At 45.0% G+C, this 26,425-nt stretch overlaps 1 protein-coding gene across 2 annotated transcripts in view; it reads right to left on the bottom strand.

The window, feature by feature from the left end:
- Positions 1–23,364, bottom strand: part of C9H21orf58 (chromosome 9 C21orf58 homolog) — a 352,196-nt gene extending 328,832 nt beyond the window's left edge. Inside the window, exon 1 of one of the 2 annotated variants that reach the window (XM_069616036.1) lies at positions 22,848–23,364. In XM_069616036.1, the coding sequence (XP_069472137.1) occupies positions 22,848–22,907 (60 nt within the window). In that variant the 5' untranslated portion in view covers positions 22,908–23,364. The remainder of the gene's footprint in view (positions 1–22,847) is intronic. The other variant, XM_069616037.1, reaches the window with a different exon arrangement.
- Between the last annotated feature and the right edge of the window lie 3,061 nt (positions 23,365–26,425).

Raw genomic sequence — 26,425 nt, 5'->3', positions numbered from 1 at the left:
TGTGTGTTGTTTCTTTACTGAAGAAGTTGTGAATTCTAAAGATGTTAAAAGTCAAATACATTATTAAAAGCGTGAAGAACTATTTATCACATAGTACTAGTGTTAGGAGTTGTTCAGCTGGCAGGAGAGTATACCAGGAAAGGGATTTCTAGAGGTAGTCCTGGCAGGTTAGTGGACCAGCAAAAGACAATGAAGTAATGCATTGTGGTTAAAGTTGTGAAAGAGGAAAAGACTAATGTGTTTGATAAACTGTGGAAAGATCATCCAACAGACCTTTTTGTTGGTGGTGAAAAAGATTTACAAACGTATTTGTTCTTTCAAGAGACAAACTGAAGACAAATCATCCTGCCAAACTTTGATGTTGATCCGAATTGTGAAAGTGTTATTTTTCCAGGAGGAGAAGTTGAACCGAAATATGAATTGCAAGTGCTAAGACCAAGATTTTTCATTTTGGGGAAACTTTGTTAAAGTCGAAAGTGTCAGACCTTTGAAATGAGAAGCACATGACATTGTATTTTGAAGCAGAACTTGGCTACTAAAAAGGAACTTTCTTATTTCAATCTTTTGAACTGAAAAATCCTGCTTTACACCTGGGGAAGCGGCTCCAACCCTGTTTTGTTAAACCTGAAATGCCATATCATACCTTTATGAGTTTGATGTATGTATAAGGGTGAGGGACAGATTCCTTTTGTTAGAGTATTTTCCTTTAGTCTTAGTTGGAGAGGCAGGGAATTCCACTTTAGGTTAGGGATAGTGCGGTGTTTATCTCACCCTTTTAAGTTAATAATTGTGAAAAAACCTTTATCAAGTTGTCTGCCTCACATTTCTGACCCCTCACAGTGTTTAAAGGCTAAAGTGTGAATTGTGTACAGAAGGAAAGAGAATCTCAAAGAAGACACATCCGTTTGAGATTGTGAAGTGCTATAAGAGTAAAGGAGAGCCTGGCAAGAGAGTATACCAGGAAACCTGCAAGTCTGGGACCTGCACCCAATTTAGAATACAGTAAAGAAGAGAATACCTAGGAAGTAGCATGCCCTTAGGATATTACACTAGCTGAAACCTTAAGAGAAAACCTGGGGAAGAGAGTCATTCCCCTGAATGGAGAAGGAGCTTGATTATTCTTTGTGTCATCCGCCTTCACGGCCATAGCCGAAATTGGCGGATGTTTCCGTGTTGGAGCTGGAGACACAGAGGTAGGGTGTTTTAGTCCCTTCTCTGTGTTCTTGCTTCCAGCCCCAGTTACGTGACGCAGCGCCGCTAGGAGTATTTAACTTCCCGCCTCCTGGTAGACGCTGCGTTGCAACCCACTTTGGATGCTTTCCTGTTTCCGGGTTTCCTCGCTCCGATCCTCTGACGTCCGCTTTTCGGATCTGCCAGAGGGTTTCCCTGTCTGCCTGTGTTCCTGTTTTTCCTCGGAACGCTACTCCTTGCTTCATTTCCTGCTGCTGCTCCGAGCAGTACTCTGGTTTGCTTTATCCGTTTCTCTCTCTCTCTCTCTCTCTCTCTCTCTCTTTTGATTTTGGGGATTCTTCCCGTACTCTCTTTCTGCTGGGCTCTTCTGAGCTGTGCTTGCTGCATATCCTCTTCCTCTTCCTGGATCCAGTGCAATATCTTCAAACTGCCACAAGGAGCTTCCAACTTCCCTGACTCTGCTACTCCTTGGCTTGGACTGTTGGACATCTACTACTCTGCTATCCGCCTCACACCATTGCTCTCATCAGCGATTGTCCTGTCATCCGGATCGGAAGAGTCAACACTACACCCCAGGGTGTTTTCCCTTTTGGGTTTTCCCCGATTTCTGGCTTGGTTCCGGAAAGGGAGTCACGGGACAGCTGTTTATCCAGCAGTCACTGTGGTTTCCCTCCATGACAAGCACATTCATCATAAGAAGGGAAGAGACTACCTTGCACGACGACGCCTACAAGAGACCGACAACTCAGACAGCTCAGGTGAGGAGAGTGTCCTTGCAGGGGAGAAAGAGATTGAATTGTACCATTCATCACAGTTTGCAACGCCAAAAGCTTTAAAGATGTCTGCTGAGAATCGGGTTCAAGAGCTGTGGAAAGCTTTTCAAGCAATGTCTCAGGAGCTACAAGGAGTAAAGACCAAGAATGCTCTGCTTAAACAGATGGTATCAGCTAGAGAACCTGACCCCCCCGGAATTACCAACCATGGCGCTGTCCTCTGGGAAATTCGATGGATCTCCCAAAAAGGTGAAGGAGTTTCTGGAAGCATGCATGGTTTATTTCACCTTTAGGCCTCGTACCTTCGCTACAGATCAAGCCCGGGTGGGTTTCCTAATTTCAAATATGACAGGAAACGCACTGTCCTGGGCTACACCATTGGTGACCAGTGGAAAGGCCCTTTTGCAGGATTTTCCAGGGTTTCAGAATCTACTGAAGCAGACTTTTGAACGGCCGGAGCTGTCCTTTACCGCCTGCGAAGATTTACTGGATGTCAAACAAGGCCCTCTAGATGTATTGTCTTACATCTCCTCCCTCAAAACCTTGGCAGCCAGAGCGGGGTGGCCTGAAACAGCACAATATGCCATTTTATGGAGAGGATTGAAGGAAGAAATCAAAGTCTCCTCGTTCCCCCACTTTTTCAGACCTGCTAGCAGCTGTTCTTCAGATAGAGTATCGTCTACAGGAAAGAAGGGCGGAGCGTCGCAAACAAAGAAGCCCTGGTTATACTACAGAACCCTCTGCACACTCACTCCCTGGTCGCTCTACTGCTACTTCTTCCGAAGAACCAATGCAGATCGGCACCACCAGAGCACCTTTATCCGCTGCTGAAAGACGTTGCAGAAGAGAGAAAGGATTATGTGCCTACTGTGGTTCAGACCAACACCTTCTCAAAGACTGCACAGAATTGCCAAACAAGAGATCGGGAAACGAATACCCTCGGCGTCAGTAGGGACAAACGACCGGGGGTCTCCCAACATTTCTCATCGTCCCTATGTCTCTCTTTCAGTTTCCTCTTCCGAGTCTAAAGAGGACTCCAGACTCATGGTGATTCCTGTACATCTTGACCTAGAGAGCAGACAAGTTAAGACCCTAGCCCTACTGGATTATGGAGCGGCGGGTAACTTCGTTGACACCCTGTGGGCAGACAGGGTGGGTCTCCGCCGGATACCACGGAAGGAAGGTCAGAAGGTTGAAGGAGTGGATGGGACAACATTGTCTTCTGACCAACACAAGGAAATCTTATGTTTTGACATCATCAAGGCCGCCCATTTTCCCATTATATTGGGTATCACATGGCTCCGTAAACATAATCCATTGATAAACTGGTCCGAGAATCAGCTGAGTTTCAATTCCCTGTATTGCGCTACCAACTGTTTTCGGTTGGAGAGTCGGGTAGATCTACAGCCGGTTAAGAATTTTTCCAACAATCACGTGGGAGTCCATGCATTACCCAGTTTTTGCTCAGGGTTTTCCGAAGTGTTTCAGGAGTGCCTTCATGCTAAATTGCCGCCTCATCGGCCAGAGGACTGCATCATCGACCTGGAACCCAATTCCTTGGTTCCGTTTGGTTGGATGTTCTCTCTCACGCAGACGGAGAAACAGGTTCTTCGGAAATACTTAGATACCAATTTGGAGAATGGCCTTATACAACCATCAAAGTCCCCTGCAGGAGCCCCTTTATTTTTCATTAAGAAAAGAGACTCCACTGATCTTAGACCCTGTATAGACTACCGGGGTCTAAATAAGGTTACCATTCGTGATAGGTATCCGATGCCCCTTATCACTGACATCATTGAGGCTGTACAAGGGGCTAGAGTATTTACCAAGCTTGATCTTCGAAACGCATACCATCTGCTACGGATTGCCCAAGGAGACGAATGGAAAACAGTATTCCGTACCCCTCTGGGCTTGTTTGAATATAAGGTAATACCGTTCAGATTGGTGAATGCACCAGCGGTATTCCAGAGATTTATGGACAGAATGTTTTCCGACATGCTTTCAATATCAGTCATCATTTATCTGGATGATATCTTGATTTTTTCCCCTAACATGGAGGATCCCATCGAACAAGTCAAGGAAATTCTGAATCGCCTGCAAAAGAACAATCTACTGGTCAAGGCAGAAAAATGCAAATTCGCCGTACCTTCGGTGCAATATTTGGGATATGTACTGTCTGAAGAAGGGAACGCCATGGACCCAGACAAGGTACACACCATTCTCGACTGGTCGTCCCCTACTTCTGTTCGGGTGGTGCAGCGGTTCTTGGGACTTTAGAATTATTATAGGAGATTCATTCCAAACTTTTCAGAAGTGGTGTTTCCCATTACCCGATTGCTTAAGAAGGAGGCCTACCCGTTTTCCTGGTCCACTGAGGCGGAGGAGAGCTTCTGTCATCTGAAAAGCCTTTTCTGCTCAGCCCCGATTCTGCAGCATCCGGATCAGACACTACCGTTTATTCTGGAGACGGACGCATCCGCCATTGCTGTTGGGGCCGTGTTACTTCAGACCATTCAGGAAGTAGAACACCCGGTCGCCTACCTATCTAAGACTCTCTCTCCCAGACAACTCAATTATTCCGTTCTTGAAAAGGAGTTACTGGCGATGAAATTGGCTTGTGAAGAATGGCGGCACCTCCTCATGGGTGCCCGCCACCAGTTCCTCATCCGCACAGATCACAAGAATCTGAAAGCCTTACAGGAGATGGAATGTTCAAACTCCAGGCAGGCAAGATGGGCCTACCTGTTTTCACAGTACGATTTCCGGATCACATATATCCCGGGGTCACTTAATCGACTAGCTGACGCTTTGTCTCGTAAGGACTCCCATAATGAAACAGTGGCTGTCAAGACCGAGCCCATGTTCCACCGAAACCAGATCCTAGCAATGATGGGTTCTTTTCTTCAAGAGGTGAAGGCTGCTGTCACGCAAGAATTGCCTCAAATCTCCTTCTTTTCCGATTCCCCCTTTCAAGTAAAGGATGGATGGGTATTTTATAAGAAGAAGTGGTATATCCCAGAAGGACCGCTACGCAGGAAGATCCTGAGATGGTGTCATGACTCACGTATGGTGGGACACAGAAGCGGAGACGGCACCTTGGAACTCATCTCAAGGTCGTTTCTCTGGCCCAACATAAGAAAGCAGGTGTTGGAGTACGTGAGATCTTGTCCAATTTGTGCCAGGGCTAAGTATGCCTCGGGCAAACCTCTAAGACTCCTCACAATGTGGAGAAGCCGACTCGCCCGTGGGGACTCATCTCCATGGACTTTATAGTGGATCTTCCGGATTCCGAATCATGTACTTGTATCATGGTGATGGTGGATGCTTTTTCCAAGTTGGCACATTTCTCCCCCCTTCCGAGACTACCTACCGCAAACATGATGGCGGAGACCTTTGCCCAAGATATTTTCAAATTACATGGTCTCCCTGACAAGATAATTTCTGATCGGGGAAGTCCGTACATTTCAAAATTCTGGACAGCCTTGTGTAACCGATTGGGGGTAGAAAGAGCCCTTTCTTCTGGTTTCCATCCGCAATCCAACGGCCAAACCAAGCGACTCAACGCCACTCTAGGACAATATCTGAGATGTTTCATTTCCCAGCATCAAGACAATTGGGTCTCTCTACTTCCCACGGAAGAGTTCTCTTACAATAATCCCAAACATTTCCACCACAGGCCTTTCTCCATTTTTTTGTACTTAAGGAGTCCACCCAAGATTTCTAATATCAGAGGTACCCCGATTTTCCAACTCACCAGCCGCTGAAGAGGTTTTGAGAAATATCCAAGAGGCACAGACCAGCGCATTGCAAGGATTGGAAGATAGCAGACAAAGGAATAAGGTTGGAGCCGACAGGCACCGTAGAGAATGCCCTTCCTGGAGGCCAGGAGACAAGGTGTGGTTGTCTACAAAGTACCTTCCCCGATGGACAAGACCTTCCAAACTGTCTCCACGCTTCCTGGGTCATTTTCCCCATTCTCTCCAAAGTCAATCCTGTGACCTATCGTCTTCAACTCACCCCTTCTCTTAAACGCATTCACCCTGTTTTTCATTCCTCTCTCCTCAAAACGTACTATCCAGATGCCCACCACTGGTCTCTCTCCCGGCAAATTCCTGTGTCTACATCCGCCCAGGATGAGTATGAGGTTTCTGCTGTTAGAGATTCTAGGTTTTACCGTGGTAGGTTGGAATACCTCCTGTCATGGAAGGGTTACCCGGAGTCGGAGGACTCCTGGGAACCGGCTTCTCAGGTACATGCCCCTCAGTTGCTTGCCAGATTCCACCGCTTACACCCAGGGAAGCCGGGGTGGTTGCGGTCTAGGTAGGGGCATACTGTCATCTGCCGTCACGGCCATAGCCGAAATTGGCGGATGTTTCCACGTTGGAGCTGGAGACACAGAGGTAGGGTGTTTTAGTCCCGTCTCTGTGCTTGCTTCCAGCCCCAGTTACATGACGCAGCGCCGCTGGGAGTATTTAACTTCCCACCTCCTGGTAGATGCTGCATTGCAACCCACTTTGGATGCTTTCCTGTTTCCGGGTTTGCTTGCTCCGATCCTCTACCGTCCACTTTTCAGATCTGCCAGAGGGTTTCCCTGTCCGCCTGTGTTCCTGTTTTTCCTCGGAACGCTACTCCTCGCTTCATTTCATGCCGCTGCTCCGAGTGGTACTCTGGTGTGCTTTATCCATTTCTCTCTCTCTCTCTCTCTCTCTCTCTCTCTCTCTTTTGATTTCGGGGATTCTTCCTGTACTCTCTTTCTGCTGGGCTCCTCTGAGCTGTGCTTGCTGCATACCCTCTTCCTCTTCCTGGATCCATATCGTCAAACTGCCACAAGGAGCTTCCGACTTCCCTGACTCTGCTACTCCTTGGCTCGGACTGTTGAACATCTACTACTCTGCTATCCGCCTCGCACCATTGCTCTCATCAGCGATTGTCCTGTCATCCGGATTGGAATAGTCAACACTACACCCCAGGGTTTTTTCCCCTTTGGGTTTTTCCCTGATTTCTGGCTTGGTTCCGGAAAGGGAGTCACGGGACAGCTGTTTATCCAGCAGTCACTGTGGCTTCCCTCCGTGACAAGCACATTCATCAAAAGAAGGGAAGAGACTACCTTGCACGACGACGCCTACAAGAGACCGACAACTCAGACAGCTCAGGTGAGGAGAGTGTGTTTGCAGGGGAGAAAGAGATTGAATTGTACCATTCATCACACTTTGTTGGAACTTTTGTTGATGTGGAATCTGGGGAAGAGAGCAATTCCCTGGAACGGTGAACATATGTCCACTTGGAACGTTTTGGTTGGATTTACATCTTCATGTTGAATTTGAACATTTGCACACCTCGAGATCCAGAAACAATATCCTTTGCACCTTAGAATTAGTTTTAGAGTGTGAGGGCTGGAATAGAATTTTGGACACAGAACCTATTTTTGCTTTGGACGTTTGACGATGGACAGACCCATTTGTTTTGTTTGAGGTAGGAAATACCTCAGAAATTAGGATAGTGAGGCATGTTCCAACCCCTTTATTATTTTAAATAAAAGTTTATTACCACAATCCTAAACCTTCTGTGTCCGTGTCCCATTCCTGACTCCTCACAGTACTCTGATGAGGGCTATGAGCCTAATTGTAATGAGGATTAACCACGTAATCAGGATATCATTTCCTTTCAATGGGAAATATAAAAATGATCCTGGGGACCAGGGAATATTAAGTTAACAACAGCTCAAAATAGAGTATTCAGTAAACATTCACAGCTGTAAGAGTCAGAGAGAACCCTGATGGTGGCACTCAGTGACTATTGGGAGCCACAGCCACGTCCCTCAAAACAAGGAACTGGGTGTGTTTCCAAATTGCTTAATTGATATGTTAAGTAAGGAAGGCCAATTCTTTTACTTTGCACTCCTCACTTGTTTTGTGTTTGTGGGTGTGGAGCTGGAAGCTTCAGACTTTTTTTGAACTACACCCCAAAAAGCCTTAATCTGAGGGGTGGGGGTGGCTTTGTGGGACTGTCTGGGTCATAAGAAATAAAGTGACAAAATGCACTTCTCAGCATGCAAGTTAATAAAAAACAGACTGAATTACAAAGTAGTTCTCTCTTCTACTCCATCTGCACAACACCTGTTTAGTAGTTGTCTTTCTTTTCTCAAATTCAAACTGTATCGACATCATTAATAACAACAAGCTGTAAGACTGTATAAAATCATGACAAAGTGCAGGTGTATTTTTCAAAAGCACTCAGACTGTTTTGGTTTTTAGGATCCCCTCACTTTGCAATACAGTACATGTAGTCTTGCGTTTATCAAGGGAAAATAAAACTAGGGGTACTGTAGAAGTACACTGAATTACATTACCTTAAATGCCAGGCTTTGCAGAGCATCTCAAACCTGCCGGGGTTAGAAAGCCATATGTATGCATAATTTAGAAAAATGTGTGAATTTTCACCAGTGGGGTCATTGTGATGGATTGCCATTTGGTGAGGGTGTGAAAGTTCTACCTTTTTCACCTTTTTTAAAACAATATCTTGATATGGGTAATTCTGTCTCAGAAAGGGTGGTCTGCTAATCAGAGCACCTTTCATAAAACTCCACGCCAAAACCATAGTGCACACATGTGCCATGCTGCATCAGTCTCCTGACATCAGCAGCACCTGCCCCTCAGTGGCACAAGGCAGGTTCAAATGTCACATGGGACTTCTTGACAGCTGCTGTGACACAATATCCCTGTAGACAGAGGTTACATTTAACTTCTGCACCTCTGATTCAAAACATCAAAATTGAACTCTAAGACTAAGCAATACCTGGTTTGGTGTGGTGATTCATAAGTGCCAACATTTATTAAAGCCACATAAAATTGGTATCATACAAGTGTCAACCCTGTAAGGCCGGGTCAGCTATCAGAAGGCTATGTGGATTCATGTGTAGCCTGCCTTTTCCCACCTCAGCAAATGAGACAATAGGCAGAACGCTGCTCTCATTTGATTCTCAGAGAGGAATGGTAACACCTCCCCTCAAGCCCTGGGAGGTCTCCTGGGAACCATGATTCAAAGAGGCACATGCAAAACAAAGGCTAGCCCCGCACCAGGGTGTTGCAAAACAAAGGCTAGCCCTGCACCAGGGTGTTTAAAGGCTCCAAGGAGCCTTTAAAGCTTCAGGCTTGGGAAGGGGGTGGGGTTAGAGTAGCCAGAAAAGACTGCAGGTGGCTGAGAAGGTTTTCACCATCTTGCTTTTCTCTGGGGTTTCACTTTCCTTCCTGTCCCCTTTATTTCCTGCGGAACTAAGCACCCTGGGTATGATGCAAAAAGGGGAGGGTTACTTGGTACAGCAACAGGAATCGGACACGAAGAAGAAGACATCTCTGGAACCTTGATGGGAGTGCAGTATATTCCAAAGTTATTTGCCATAGTTCTATCCCCTAACCATCGCCAGGGAACATTGTGCTTACACCTGCTGTGCACCATGGTCTCCATATATAAGGGGGGGACCCCAAATTGGCTCACTACAAGTGAGCGCTCTCCCTTATTTCGGGGTAGTTAAGCATTAAGTATAGCAGGAGATAGTTAGCAAAACAATCAACAGTTAGACCAAATAATTCAATTAGTCTATTTAAACTTTCCCTTCTTCTGTGTGTTTTTCAACAGTTACACCATACAGAGAAAACTAATAATTCTCCGCCATAAGAAAAATGTTTGACATAACTATGGTGAATCGTATGTTTTAGTGTTACCACAACCAATGTGACCAACCTCCTGACAAATGTTCCGTTATCTACAAAAGAGAACAGAAACATGTTGAGTCTTACGTTCTAGTATATAGATAGACTAGAAATAGATAATTTGACTCTTTTTTAGAGTATGACAACTGTATATTAGCATATGCTTTGAATGCTGTCTAAAATCAACAGTGTTTATGAACTCAGCACGAGCTCTCACTCTAGAGGACATATTGTCACAGTAAGGATTGTGTTTTAGTGTGTCTTACTATAATACTGACAAACTGAATTGATCTTTGGGTTGTCTTTTATTTTTATATCTATGATATTTTGAATAAATTTATATTTTGTATTGTGAATTTAAATAGACTAGAATTAGTTGGTCTAACTGTTGATTGTTTTGCTGACTACCTCCTGCTATACTTAGTGCACCATGGCCTGCCACCCTGCCAGCAGCAGCTGCACTTTACTGGAGTTAAAGGAAACCCTGGAGGTGCCAGCCTAACTCCCTGGACTGGGAGAACAGAGTAAGGAGGAACCACCTTGTCACTGGTGACCCTGAATTGGGCCTCTGAGCAATCCAGAAGTCAAGGAACAGCTCTTTAATATTTTTTTTATTTTATTTTAAGATTTCTTACGCGCACCAAACAGAATAAACTGCATTCGGGCGCAGATGTTAACTATATAGCAGACATGAAGCATGTACGTGTTACAGACAGTGGGGTGCAACAATTTTATTTAAATAGGAAGGTTTTTAATTTATTCCTAAAGAGAGTCATGGATGGACAGGTTTGAATGTCCCAGGGTAGCTGGTTCCATGTTTTTGGACCGAACACTGCAAACCTCCTATCTCCCTTGTATACCTTTTTGGTGCGGGGTATGCACATGAAGAATTTATCTTCTGATTGTAGATTTCTGGTTGGGTGCTAGGTACTCACTTTGGCTGCAAGGTATCCTGGTGCGAGGCCATTAATGCACCTGAACATCAGGCATGCCACTTTAAATTTAATGTGGTCCTCAACTTTCAGCCAGTGTAATGACCTGCGTAAAGCAGATACATGATCCCGCTTACCTAGGTGTCCAATTAGCCTGACTGCTGCGTGCTGGGCTCTCTGCAGCCGGCTTATCTGGTTGACTGGCAGCCCTGCTAAAAGACTATTGCAATAGTCTAAATGTGAGTTTGTCAAAGCACCTACCACTATTGCCTGGTCAGCCTTGGGGATATATGGAAGCACACTTCTCAATACCCATAGTGAATAGTAAACTGCCTTCACTTTGGCTCCCACTTGAGCTTCCCCACCCAATTTTGTTTGCCAAAGGCACACTAGATGTTTAACTCTCTTAGAGTAACAGAGCTCTTCCCCAAGTATCCGAGGGAGGGGAGGACAATTGTCTCTCACGAGTCATCTTTCCCTCGGGAACGAAAAATATAAATTCAGTTTTTGATGCGTTCAGCTGCAGTTGATTGTTCGCCATCCACCTCTTGATTTCTCTCATACATTGGTCAATTCTTTCGAAGGCGTCTGTGAAGTTATCAATCTCAATATAGATTGGGTTTCATTATCATATGCGTAAGAATGGAATCGCAGCCTGTGCCTCCTCAAAATATTGAATACTGGACGAAAGTATAGATTCAAAATCAGAAGAGAAAGAGATGATCCGTGTGGAACGCCACCTGAGTCCCACATTGAACCGCTTGTTCGCTAGACAGACCCAGACAATGACCACCTCTCCCAATCTTCTTTGTACCACGTGCCATTGCTGCTTGGCCAGCACTACATGTTGGACCCAGTCAACCAGCATACCAACCCAACACAGAATCACTTGCTCAGGAAGCTCCTAGGAGACTGACTCAATGCAGTTCAGCCCCCAAAGACAAGAATACGGTACTGTGAAGCAGGCTTTCCCCCTCGATCCACCTTCTAGGACCATATACCTTTTCTTGAAAAGACATATCCTTTAAAGTGATATTGCTGCAATTGCTTGCCTGATCACCCCTGCTCAAGTACCCACAGTGCTATTCTCTACAGGTTCTGCATTGTCGTGTGCTCTTAGAGGGGTAGGTTTTTGCTTGGGTCTTCGAGTTAGTTATTTGTATTTTTGATTATTTAAAGTATATATGTTTTTATAGAGTCTTGATTGCACATTCTTTTATTTTGGAGACTTTGCACTATTGTTGTTTGGGTTGCTACTGTTTTGCAACTGTTATCACTTTACACCCCTACTGAGAGTATAGCTGGCCCGTGGCCCACATTACCACAAAAAGCAAAGGAGGTATGCCCATCGGGCTGTGTCTGTTTTACCTTTATGATTTGGATTACTGTTGGTTTAGTAGTATTGTGGGGCTGAGTAGGCGGTCTAGCCAATACCCATTACTGTACTCCTGCAGAGCAGTAGTTATTTTGTCACAGTCATGCTTTTTCCTCTTTACTCCAAACGTTTGGGCTATTTGGGAATGATGGGTCAGAGTAGCAGAGAACATTTTCACCTGAGACTAAAAAGGGACGATGTTGAATATTTAAGTGTGTGTGCTTGCCTTCTCCCTCTCTACTCAATCCCTATCCATCCTCATCAACCTGACTTGTATGGGGCATAGGGCCCTTTCCTGTGGCATTACTTACTGTGAAATCACCTCTAGCTGCATCAAAGGATATGACTTGAAAATTAGCCTCCACTTGAATATCTAGAAGATGGCACCCATATTTGGAGACTAAGGTTGGAAGGGAACTGCTCCATGGGAAAATAGCTTGGGACTGATAAAGGCAAAAATGCATGCATGTAGTGGCTGTCCAGCAAAGGCTGCAACTTTAATGGTGTCACACACCTGCAGAAGGATTCCAGAAAGATATCTTTACAATATGACCAAGCAATATGACCAATGATGCTAGAGGTTTATTTTCAAAATGCAGAAGTTGAACTCATCATTGAATTGCTTATCTTGGCACGCTTTATGACTTCCATGTAGCTGAGTCGTACGCTACGACAAACCTCTACAACCAATTTAAATACCACAACCAGGACAAATACAACCTAGCATCACGGAAGCACAAGGCTCCCCTGTGGCCACAAATGCATCTATGCTCTCGACGCATAACACCTGGAAACAAACCAGCACACAGAGCTTAGGATACTTCGAGTTGTAATCCAGGTTTGCCCCGGGAATCCAGTGCCAGGAAGACAGACTACTGCAATTTAAAGGGAGAAAGAGGATTTCGAAGAGACATAATGCAAGTGGAGAATAACACTGCAGAAGAGATACCGGAGAAAGATGACTATATAAACAGGGAGTGATAGCAAGCAGAGGAAATAGACTGTAAGAGAAAGTGAGTAAAACAGGCCCTGGCCGCTTTAGGGGGAAAGAGATTGCAGCAAAGAGGCTACTGGAGAAGTAGGTAGGCTAGATGTACACAGAGTGCAGTGGAAAAATGGGGACTGTATCAGAAGAGCAAAACTTCAGAGGAAAGAGAACAGAGAACAGAAAAGACAAAGTTAATGTAAGGGAGATAGATACACGCAAGGCACTTATCCATGGGACCCTTAACTTGAGAGACTACTGCAGAAAACAGAGTGCCGGTGAAAAGGAAGAGAATTTAGGGAGCAACGGGTGGCAGGGGGAGATCATGGGCAGTTTGACGGTGGAAACAGGTATTGCAATGGTCGAGAGACACAACAAATGATAGAGTGACGCTGGAGGGGCATGGAGAGGTCACAAAGAAGAGAAGAATCAGATCATGTGCCCGGACCAGCAACTTCACAGAAGCAAAGGGCAGACCCTGTGGGGGGGTAAAAAGCTGCAAGGAAAGGGTAAAAGTGCACAAGTGTGTGGGGATGTTAATGCTGCAAGGGAAATAAACTACGCTAAAATGGTGGGAAGATAGGCTGCATTAAGCGTTGTCTGCAGTGGGCATCGCTGCACAGGGAACAGATTGCAGAGTGACAGAAAATGCTGTGGGAAAAGAGATAGCATGGATACACTAAATTCCTGGTTTTGTAATTTGTGCATTTGTAATTTTGTGTTTTCTATTTATAACATACTTTCAGGTTTAAATGAAACCATAAAAGTATCATAAATAGGTATCTAGTGAAAAGGTTGCAACTAAAATCTAGTCAGTGGAAAAACCATGGTGAAAATACCTTTGCGGTGAAAAAGTAGTCAAGTAAACTGTAATCCCAAAAAAGCTCCTGAAAAGTCGCCAAAAAATGTAGTGCTGTTGTGATTGCCTGGTTCAGGGTTCAGATAGGGGTTAGGGTAAGGTTAAATGTTAGGTTTAAGGATTATGGTTAGAATAATGATAAGAGTTAGGTTCAGGGTGGTTGTGGAGTGTTGGTAATGTTAGTGGTTTGTTGGGGGTTAGAGTAAGGGCCATGCAAAGGGTGTGGGTCAGGCAAGGGTTTGAGTTAGAGATAAAGAAAGAGATAGGGAGAATGTGGAGGGCTGCTGATGTGGCGGAGGACAGGGGTTAGGATAAACATATGGGAAAAACTACAGTAAGGGTTAAAGTAAGTGTAAGAGTTGGGGTTAGGGTAAGGCTAAGGTTGGATTAGGGTAAGGGTAGTGGAATTTGTGGACGGCTTGTGATGGAGTTGAAGTTAGGGTCGCTATTCATTTTGTAATGATTATTTTGGTGTTTTTTTATTGAGTCAAATGCAAATTAGCTGCTTTAGAGTGTTTCAAGGTTAGGGAAAACCACTGGTAAATAAGGATTGTAGTTAGGGTAAGAAATAGGGTTAGGGGGACTGTGGAGCTATGGAGGGCTGGTAATTGCATTGTTTTATTAGGGGGTTGGGTCATTGTTAGGCTTTCAGCCTTGTAGTTCTGTGTGTTTAAAAAGAGCTTTTGGCAAGCTATTCACTGGCAACATTTTCACACTTTACAGTGATTTGTACTGACTACTTATTCACAAGAGTACATTTTGCTGGCGACATTTTCACATATAACCCAAATTGTATGGCTAAATACACATATGAATTACACAGCATCAATGTAACAGCACTATCCCAAAAACCTTTTTTTTATTATACTTCAGTGGTGGGGTTGGAGGGCGGGTGTGGGGTTTGTTTCAGAAAGAAGAAAGGGGGTGTGTTTACCTCATCTTTGCCACAATCCTTGCTACATGATGGCTGACCTTCTTCCCAGACAGAAACCAAAACATTCTCAGAGTTTTAGATGATCCATTCAAGAGATATAAGCTCTACTCCCTCTTGCCCTCTTCCTGTGTTTATTGTCTTCAGGTGGAGACTCCACACAAGGCTGACTCATGGCTGTTTCCATGGGTCGGTAGAAAGGAAAAGGTAAGTAAGGGGCTGATTGTTGACGCTGTTGGAAGGATTTAGGCGAGATCGGAGCCATGCTATTCAGGGATCCATTGCTCTCATTTCTTCGTACAAGTATTCAATTTACTACTGCGTTTTGAAGAACATAATTTCTCTTATTAATAATATGGCATGCAAAGGGCCGTGATGTTGCCGGCACACTGTGTATTTCCCAAATGAGGGTACCAAGGAAATGGGCCATGCTGCTGCAGGCATCACCTCCTTTATCTTTGTGACACCTCTTCCATGGATTGCTGGGCTTGCCATGGTGCGGGGCGCCACACAGGAACAATCACAATCAGGGGTGTTGCTAGGTCTGGAAAAGACCCAGAGCTACTCTGATGTCGGAACTGTTGAGACTGGGGGATAGCTGGCCTTTTGGCTGTAGCTCCTGAGATTCTATCCGGGGCTACAACCAAAAGACCAGGGGCTGTAGCCCCTTAGCCCCCCACATAGCAACGCCTCTGCACACAATGGGCCATAGTGCATTGTAAGTTATCCTCCCCCATCCCGGAGCACTGACTCATACTGCGATGTTGCAGGTGTGTTGTGCACGTGGGGGGTTGAAGACAGAAGTTGCCACCATAAAAGCATTTCCCAACTAGTCCCCAGACACGTGTTGCACAGTTGCGTGGTCTTTGGGAGCCCAGGAAGAGAAAATGGTGGGGTACACACACCATACCCACAACAGGGTACTGACACACATAACCAGAAGGTCACAGCAGAGCGGTGGCAGGCAGTGGCGCAATGCACAGAAGTGGGCCGCTTAGAAGCAGCGCACAGGAGAGAGAGATTAGTCCATAGAAGGCCCCCACTAAGTGTCAAATACATTGTAATTTGTCAGACAAAAGAATTTGCAGCGCCTAATAAGTAAACAGATCAAGGGGCTATCCATCCAGTCTCCACAAGTGGGGGGGTGGCATAGGGTCATACAAATAAAAGGAGGCCATCTCTTATGCCTGTGTTTGTGGGCATCTTGGAAGCAATGGAGCACAAGAAGGTATCTGAGAAAAGAAAGTGTGATGTCCCACATCTGAATCTTCCAGATCTACTTTGCCTAAGAGAACCAAAGATAGGCATCACCACCGTGAAACGAGGCGCTCCAGATCTCATAGAAGGATGACAGAGTCCAGAATTGTCCAGCTGGTGCAAACCTCTGTGGCAGATGCCATTAATGCAAATATAGATGCCTGTAATTTGTATTACCCAGGCCCACTAGTGGAGAAGCTGCCAGAAACCCCTGTAGGGAAGCGAAAAAAGGGGATGAGGCAAATAGAGATGAAGAATCTCTGGAGCAGAGGGTACTTGCGATGAAACGATGAAAAAAAAGACAGTGCTGGTGGGCGAATATATTAGGAAAGAAAACCTCAAGAAAGCTATGGAGCACTTATGGCAGAACCTAGTTACTCACAGCCTATTCTCCACCATCTTCTCCATTTCACAAAGCTATGGTAAATATGCTCAGGAAGTAATGGAAAGATATGGCGCGTCCCTCAATTCTGAAATTTTTAAATCGATCCCAGAGCATAATTTGATACTAACTATAATAGGGGTATCAAACTAGACAGACCTGAGAGGTCAACACAACTTTACACCTGATGAGGCAACTCCAGCGTATCTGGTGTGTAAGAAGATTGATGGGGTCTTCAAGAGAATTTACTCAGCCATGGATCTCTTTATAAGAGCAGGTGTTTATGCTGCACACACCCTCCCTATGGACTCACAGGCTCTGTACACCACCTATGAAGGAGTGGACTTGGCACTACTTTTAGAGATTATGGCGTAACAGGTGCAGAACATTACTGACATTAAGTAGGATGTAATGAAAGGCAAAGCTTTCGTTGGCAGCTCTTCAGTGTCCTAGAGAAGGAACATTTGGCTCTGTAATTAGAAGGCAGAGGCTTCATGCAAAGCAGCACTCACCAAGTTGACATTTAATTTACCAAACCTGTTTGGACCTCAATCCAACTCTTTTTTCGAGAAAGCATTTAACGGATGCAAACACTCCCTCTCCTCTAGGGGCACGGTAGGATCATGCACTTTAAAGCCACCTACAATAAGTGCCTCAGCTCTGTCTCCCTTACAGCCCACACAGGGATCCTTTCATGGGTGAGGAAACAGTTCTTTGGATTGGGGTGGGGGGTACGAGTGCCCCAAATGTCCTCCTCAGGCCATTCGTGCCCCTCCTAAAGTTTGACTATCTAGGGAAGATGGACCTGTTTGTCGGGTGTGTCTTCGACATTTAGCCAAAGCATGGTCAGGTGTGAAGGATGTCTGGGTAGAGCCGATGGTCCAAAAGGAACATGCAATATGGTTCCACGGGTTGCCTCCTGAGGGCAAAATGATTCTAACTCCTTAGACTAAGGCCAATCTGAAGAAACTTGGCCAGGTGTCAGGCGTTTAGCTAATTCTTTCTAAGAATGCCATTGTGCCAGTCCAAGCCTGGTTTCAGGAGTTGGGAATTCTTTCCCTCCTCATTTTATGTCAAGAAACCGTCAGGTGTCTACATGGCAGTGTTGGATGTGAAGATCCCTAAAAATACATTGCATACCAGCCTTTTTTTGAACGGAAACTCCTGGGCAGCTGTCCTACAGGGAGACTGGTTTACATCACTGAATCTGGAGGACAAAAACCTTCACATTCCGATCATGACTAATTCCGAGTACTCCCTTTTGGTTGGGCATCAGTGTCCAGGGTCTTCACCAAAGTCCTTGCCACTGTTGTGGGTTTGATACATGCAGAAGGAATTTCCATCTTTCCTTATTTGGATGACTGACTGTTGCAAATGCAATCATAAAAAGAATGCCACCACCAAACGAACAACAGGGTATGCCCAAGGATCCACAGCCATGGCTTTCAAATCAATTTAAAGAAAGCTCTGCTGGCCCTGACCTGGGAGGGCATCGTCAACACCCTCACCCTCATTCAATCACTATCAGCAGAACTAGAAGCATGAGTCCTTGGGGCAGGCTATGCTGCACATGGCCTATCACCTGCTTTTAGCAGCCAGATCGTGGAGTTGGAAAGGGGCCAACAGTCCCAGTAAGGAGGACTGTATCAAAAAGGTGAAGGAACTCTATTTAATAGAGAAGCTCACCGAGTGGATGAGCGGCACTGACAACAACTTGGATCAGGTGTGGTTGTGCTTGATAACAAAATATAAAGACTGTAGCCCTCGACCTGAGGTCTGAACCCTACTGCCACAGTAGGTAATTAAAGTTTTGTGAAGTCCTCTAGTCACAAGTCATAAGTATGCCGATAGTTCTGCTTTAAGACCGTAAAATGTTCCAAGGTAACAGGTCATCATCAGCCATGTCCAACCTATGAAGGGGGATAAAGAGGGTTTGGGAAAGAGGTTTTTTTTGGTCAGGGCAATGTTATTGTGGTTTGAGTGTACTGGGATAAATTGGATGAAGGAAAAGGTTCACCATTTTTTTTATACTCGAAAAATGAAATAAAAAGCAATTAGGAAAAAAATACTCCTTGGTACCATATCAGTCTGAATTTGTAGTAAACTCCCTTCTCTTCAAGCAGCATCCAGTTGTCTGTGTTTTTTTATTACTGATGGTGCATGACTCAGTTACTGCTTGTGAAATCCTTTTGTCATAAGAACTGTGATGAGCAAGAGGGATGGGAGACAAGGCCAGATTATTTATAGTAATTATTGTAGAGAGGCAGATGTACACGTCATCTATAGTGCCCGCCCCCTCACCTCCGACATATTGGAAGAACAATTTTAATTTTAAATAACTAAATATTACCTTTACCAACCATCCTGATTCTTGGTCCATCGTGACCCGGGGTATTTGAAAAGGGGTGTGATATGAGTGGTGTATCATTCAAAATATTGAACCTGTATATATAATAAAATAAGCATTTTGGTTGTGCGCTGCATACTAGGCTGAGACTAGAGTATATCGCCTGATTGAAATACTTAACAGGAGCACTAGGCGGTTGGGGGGCAATCTCTGCTGAAAAGAAGAAGAGCAGGGCAAACACTCTGACAGCTAGATTCGCTTGCATTGGCACAGCGAAGCAGAGATGATGGCATTATTCTGTCGGCGGGAAGAAGCGGCATAACATGCAGATGTGTTTTCCACTAACAGAATCACATAGATTTTAAGAAAACAAGGCATAGCCAGTTTGTTGCCAACAGATAGATGCCTCTGGTGTCACTCCCTGCAATGTCGCTCTCCATTGTGTCACTTCCCATAACATCACCTAGGTCAAAGATTGCGCCAAAGGGTTGACATCTCCCTAATAACTCTGCTGGGTGCGGGCTATGCCAGCTTTTAATTCCACTGGCCAGGAAGCTCAAGTGAAGGAGGATGGCATCGATGTTTCTATGTGGGCATGACGAACAATCCTTCCTTTTAAGTCTAATGATAGGATGGGTTGTTCACAATGCCACATAACACCATCATCTATTCCTGTGTGGGACACCAGGTATTATCCCAATACTGCATCGAATATATGAAAGACCATATGCACTTAGACAACTGTATCTAATGTACCCTTGAACAAACGCAGTAGAAGGATGTCTGCAGACACCACTGAACATAGAAGAGCTATAAATGAAGTCTGACAAGTTCAAAGTGACGTCACAAAGAGAAGACACAAGGACGCACTAAAACGATATACGAATACTTAGAGAATAAAGATGGGACTTAAGTAACAAAGTAAACATATATGCGAATACAAACAAATCATGTACACAGAGAAGATAAGTGGGAAGAAATGCAGTAGATGTATGTATGCAGAAATGCAAGGCAGATGAGATATATATATAGAAGCTTGCTGTAGTAGAAAATATAACCCAGTTAAAAGTCGCCATGATGAGAAAATGGATGTCCACTGTGTATAAATAGTAAGCGAGAAACCTGAAGGAGAGAGGCCAACGTTGCAGAGCTGAGAGGCGTTGGAATACAGTTCTGTGTGAGAACAAAGAATATTTGTTTGGCTTGGGATCAAGGACACCGCAGCAAGAAGCAATTGCAAGGCACGAAAGGAGTCAAAGAGGATAAGCTACATACACTGGACACATTTCTCTTAGATTAAGCAAAGGAGTGAACATTTGCAAGTGCCAAGTATTGAACAATCAAAGATGCAGAAAGCATATGCAAGATGGAGCAACCAAGTCTCCAGAGGCCAAGGTGAGTAATAGCACCACCCAATATAATTGAATCAAATAGCACTAAATACAAGGTCAGAATGGACAAAATCGTGGTCTCCTCACACGTAGTGCAAGACGAGGAAACAAGGCCTACTCATAAAGCTGCAGACGAAGATAGCAATGTACCTTTACTCCCTTTAAAGTTCTGAGGAAGAGAACAGTCAACAAGGTCAACTACAAAGAAGAAGCCTTGGTTTAGGTCCTAACTGATGAGAGATGGTAGGCTAATTGGCCAAGTGGGAAGGTGTCCGACATTGTTCCCCGCCTTAGGTTTCGTTTTGCTTATGTGCTGCTAATGAGCCGAATGTCCAAGGTTGGAAGAGAATGCCAACCAATCATGAGGGTCTATGTAATGATGGACCATACATTGTTTCAGAAGTGAATCCGCTGCTGTTAATCTGCTATTGTCTGTATTATACATGGTTAGAGATAGTAAAAGGTGTGCCTACCAAATAAGGGGCAGCCAATAATTTTACTAACACCTAAACAAACTATAGGTATATATGCTCCCTTAACCAATGCCTCCGCCCGATAAGTTTTTACTGTTTGCCACGTAGGATGACATCGTAGCTGATGTACATCGAGGTATAAAAGGCTTTTGTGTAATACAAATGTAGTTGAGAGTGTGTGAGCTACTATCTGTTTGTTCGCCAGGTTTCCCTACTTTATTGGGCTGATAATAGAGTAGTATTTTAGCATATTCTTTGAGTCTGTCCGGTTAATTGGGCCTGAGATAATTTATTGGTAATCCCATCTGGCACTTGAAAAGCTCTGGGTCCTATTGCACATTACCATTAGTCCTTCCAACTTGTCACAGTTCTTACAGCCTCCCTCCACTCCACGCCGTGTGCACGGCCATCTCCATGCTTAAAACACAGGAAGAGGGAGGGGGAGTAAGGTTGATTACCGTTCGTAATCTGGTCTTTCAAAAAATTTCATAGCAATTTACTCTGTCCTAGAGGCAATTGTGACGCATTCCTGGGCCAGGGGATTGGGAGAAGAAAATGTGCCTCATGTGAAGTGAAGGATCCTGGACTGGATAGTGTGAAGGCAAGTGTATCTATCTCCAGGTTACAGAGAATGAGAGGGGCTCAGGCAATGAAAAATAGTATGACGTCTCCAAGTCTGGGTACAGAGGTTGTAAAATTGGCAGGTCTGGTGTGTGCGAGACGTTTTCCCAGGCCTGGGTGTGAGGCATGCATACACTGCATTTGAGGTACGGGAGGTGATTTGCCTGGCCACTGTCTGTGTGAGGTTACCCGGTCTGGATACAGAGAATGGAAGTGTTCTTGGACTTCTCACAAAGGATGTATGGGTATCAGACCTGGTTAGAGAAGATGTGATGGACCAAACTGGATACAAAGTGTGTGCGGGTCTAAGGCCTGGATAGAGAGCATGTGAATCTCGTAGCCAATAACTGAACCCAGAGTCCCTCCCTCCACCAACAGTACTGCACTACTATATAAATTGCTAAGCCCAATGCCGGCACACTCCCATTGTAAAGCAGTGCCCTGCCCTCAAACTCGTTTCGCGTGATAAGTAATACCAAATAAAAAGAAAACAGGAGTGTTTGAAGCATTCAGACATGGACACCGCAGATATAAAGGAGTGAAGGTAATAACTGCATATAGTAGACATGAGAGCTCAAGGGCAGGATAGTGAGAGTGGGGGTGTTCCAGCCCTAGATAAAGAGTGTGTGATAGTTCCATGCTTGCATTCAAAGGATATTAGGGTCTCATATTTGGGTTACAAAGGAAGTGAGGGCCCCAGACCACAATGTATAGGATGTGAGATTTCCAGATCTGGATAAGAGTATCTGAGGCGTGGATAAAAAGAGAGTCAGGCTCTCAAGTTTGGATAGTATTTTAGGATCCAGATATGGAAGATGTGAGGCACAGAGGATGTTTGGGATCTCAAGCCTGGCTGCATGGTGCGTGAAGGTCTCGGGTATGCACACATATAAGGTCCCAGATTTAAATAACAAAGATGTGAGGCTCACAGGTATGGATAGCAAGTAGTGAAGGTCAGTGGCTGGACACAGGAAGGTGTGGGGATCTGCAGCCTGCATTACTAAATCCAGGCGAGTGAGATTCGGCATGAATGCACCATACCAGCCCTGGATAAATAGTGTGAGAGAGGTTATGAAGCTCAGATGTCCCCTAGCTAGCTAAAGCGTGTACGATAGTCCCACACATGATGTTTGTGCCAGTGCCCATTGCCCATCAAACATGTTGAGGGTACAGTGTGAAATGTGGACGTTCAAGTGATGCATACTGTGAGCATGGTGATCCCCAGCAGTCTGTATATAGAAAATGTACAGAGAAAGTACTAGGTCTGGGCACATAGGTTGGGATAGAACCTGACCAGTGGGCTCTCACTGGTGATGCACCTACTTTAGCCCTTCTCATTGGCCCCATGCCAGGAGCCATTTTAGCACTCTGCTGTGAACGCTCGTACTGCTCATTAGAATTTTCCCAACAACTCCCTCCGCATGGCCCCCTCCCTGAGCCCGAGCCCGAGCCCTCGCACTTACTGTTATTCTCTCACACTTGCACTCATCACGGTCCCGCCTCTTCCCATGTCCTCCCCAGGAGTCCTGCCACTACACAGCCCTCAGCAGCGAGCCCCCTCTAGGCCCTACCTACCCCTCCCTTGTGCTCTATAGAAATCTCGTCAGAAATATTGTCCCACCTTTTCAAGTAGTTTTAGCTTCAACCTCGTCATGTGGTCCACCAGTGAAGGCTCTGCCATCCTTGTTGGTGAGGTGTCTGGTGGTTGGGGTCCCTCAGTAGGAAAAGCGGCTGATATACAGAGTTTGGTTCCTGGTGTCCAGTGGCAGGTGGGAGTCTGATGGCCGAACTGTGGTAGGAAGATGGTGGTAGATGGCTGGCGATTGGCTCTGCGATGGTAGGAGCCTGGTGTCTTGTTGCGCTCCTCTGCCCCCACCTATTAACGAAATCTCTAGCAAGAACGATCGCTTTGTGCTGGTATTTTCGTAGAAGGACCGTCAGGTGATCAGGCGGGATGGTCTTCCTGATGGTCCCAAGGGTCAGTTATCAAAACTGTGGGGCCGGATTCCAGTGAGCATACTGCTGGGCGCCTCCGTCTCTTTCTCTTGGCTGGCTGTGCTCGTTGCTAGGCCCCCACACCCTGCAAACAACTTCATCTCCAGGGAGAGATCACGTGACTCCACCCCTACCTGGCACAGGTCTGAGGCCCGGCTGTGAATAAAAGCCCGCGGAAGGAATTGGGCAGCCTCACTGTTCTACAAGTTGAGCGGGCGGGGGAGGGGCAGAGCAAGGGATGAGGGCTTGGTGACCGAACAAAAGGGGATTTCTGCTTTGCTGGAAACGCAAACAGTGTTGGTGTGCAAGAAGAAATAATAGAGATATGAAACAAACAAATGCAAAAGACGACAAAGGCAGTACCAGGAAAAACATTGGCAAACAGCTAATTAAAGTGTCTTTATTTGGCGTAGTCTTTAAATAGTAGACACAGCTAATAATTACAAAACAAAATCGCAAGTTCATTTCCAACCAAACACACGCCCAATTCATAAAAGTTAGATAATCGCATGAAATATTTCTTGCAATTACGCGCCTTCAAAACCTCGAAAATGATCTGGTTTATTCCTCGATAATAAAATGCACCTGTATTTGTGTTGTCTCTCTCATGTGATACATGGCGCATACACCACATTAAGAGCGCGGTAGTAATCAGGCGTGCACCTAGGCCAACATTTCAGGAAGGGGAGTGGCGGGGTCTGAGGAGGGGAGGGCATGGGGTGTTGGCTAGCCCTTAAAATGTTTCGGAGAATCACTATCTTCATTCAGAGACTGTTGTGTCTAGGGGTAAATATACTTATGTGGGAGCATCTAACTTCTTTACACATTCTAAAGTTACTATTCTATTGCAGCTTCAATGTTACAAGCAGTTAACTTGGAAAGCACCCACTTTAGAACTGTTGTGAGAATGAACGGACTGCTGCCCCCACCCACCCTCCAATCACTCCACTCACATGAAGGTACTAACCCCATCACAATTTCAATTGCCTAAAAAACGTATAAAACGTATACATACGAATGCAGGTGATGACAATGAAACGTTTTACATTAGTAATTGCCGGGCCTTTGTTAACGGTGAAGCCACAGACACTGTTCATTGTATTTGACCTGTTCTGCCCTGCTAGGCTCTGTAGAGCAGCCAGGTCAAGTCAACAGAGCACAGCATTTCGTGGGGGAGGGGAGGGCAAAAACCTAATTTGTCCAATGGCCGTTGTGCCACTGGTAAGCATTGTTACAAACATTTCTCTAAAACCGATGACAACAATGAGTTCAAATTCACAAATACAGGCTCCAAGTAAGTGCATTGTGTCATCAGGAATAGATGATGGTGTTATGTGGCATTGTGAACAACCCATCCTATCATTAGACTTAAAAGGAAGGATTGTTCGTCATGCCCACATAGAAACATCGATGCCATCCTCCTTCACTTGAGCTTCCTGGCCAGTGGAATTAAAAGCTGGCATAGCCCGCACCCAGCAGAGTTATTAGGGAGATGTCAACCCTTTGGCGCAATCTTTGACCTAGGTGATGTTATGGGAAGTGACACAATGGAGAGCGACATTGCAGGGAGTGACACCAGAGGCATCTATCTGTTGGCAACAAACTGGCTATGCCTTGTTTTCTTAAAATCTATGTGATTCTGTTAGTGGAAAACACATCTGCATGTTATGCCGCTTCTTCCCGCCGACAGAATAATGCCATCATCTCTGCTTCGCTGTGCCAATGCAAGCGAATCTAGCTGTCAGAGTGTTTGCCCTGCTCTTCTTCTTTTCAGCAGAGATTGCCCCCCAACCTCCTGGTGCTCCTGTTAAGTATTTCAATCAGGCGATATACTCTAGTCTCAGCCTAGTATGCAGCGCACAACCAAAATGCTTATTTTATTATATATACAGGTTCAATATTTTGAATGATACACCACTCATATCACACCCCTTTTCAAATACCCCGGGTCACGATGGACCAAGAATCAGGATGGTTGGTAAAGGTAATATTTAGTTATTTAAAATTAAAATCAAACATATAGGGCCTCATTACGAGTCACCCGGCATGGAAATAACGGTGGAGGTAAACCCGCCACCACCTTTGTTTCCATACCGGGTGATCACGAGTCCTGCAGGCAGGAGGAGTCATTCCCGCCAGGTCTGACCTGGCGGGTTTAACACCACCCGCCTGCTGGCGGACGTGGAAACACCGGCACCATCATGAGACTCAATGGGAATGGGGATTTACCAAATTCCACCTCCGGAATTCCCGGGTCACTGGGGTCGTAATGCCCTGGTAATTACGGGAATCACGGAGGCGGAATGGTAATACGAGTCCAGCGGTAATCTGTCGGTTTTTCCGGCTCGGTTACCGCCGAACTCGTAATGAGGCCCATATACTTTTTAATAGGGAGCAGCAATCACCAATGTGGTGACAATAACAGATAAGAAGGTATGTATGCACTTAAATTCACTCTTTAGCAACACAGATGGAAAACACCAGAGAAAAGCACACTTTTGGCTTGTTTGGAAAGATAGCACTTAAGTTAGAATTTCCCCCTGCAATATTCCTCAACCCACAAATAAGCAATTCTAAATATATATAACGAAGCAGCAGGTAATCAGGAATCAGGAATAGAAACAGAATTTGAATCCAACCTTCCCCCTTACCCCCCAAACAAGAGAGAAAAACAGATTTGAAACCCTACTGTTTAAAATGACATTTCGGAAATGGCTGAATAAAACACTGAAATGTTCAAAAATCCCTAAATCAGTACACATTTCTATGGGAGCAACAAGAGTTAACAATTCGAATTTGAATGGAAGGTTGAAAATAATTTAGAATAAAAATCACACATGTAAAACTTTGCAAAAATGTTGATTCCCGCCTAAAATTAACCAAACGGTTTTTAATAAAAACGGGTGAAATACACTGACTTTGAGTTGGGATGTAACTATAGGTCTTAGGTATAATCGAGAGTTGAAATGAGGTCTCTAGCTATTAAACTGAGGGAGATATACAATGTAGAATGAGAGGCAATTATAGAAAAATCGGGTAGTGAAAACAGAAAAAAAACTCAGTTTGGACAAGAAAATATTTACTATAATTTTTACTCTAGACTAGAGCAGGCAGGCTAGAATACCAAAGAGGAATACAGTAAGCTCTGAAGTTGATTCATGACTTCAACCCCAGATCCCAAGCACCCGCTCTGGCGGAACCAGA

The sequence above is a fragment of the Ambystoma mexicanum genome, chromosome 9, assembly GCF_040938575.1.
Source record: "Ambystoma mexicanum isolate Mex_15411 chromosome 9, UKY_AmexF1_1, whole genome shotgun sequence".
Lineage (NCBI taxonomy): Eukaryota > Metazoa > Chordata > Amphibia > Caudata > Ambystomatidae > Ambystoma > Ambystoma mexicanum.
This window is presented reverse-complemented; position numbering and strand designations above follow the sequence as displayed.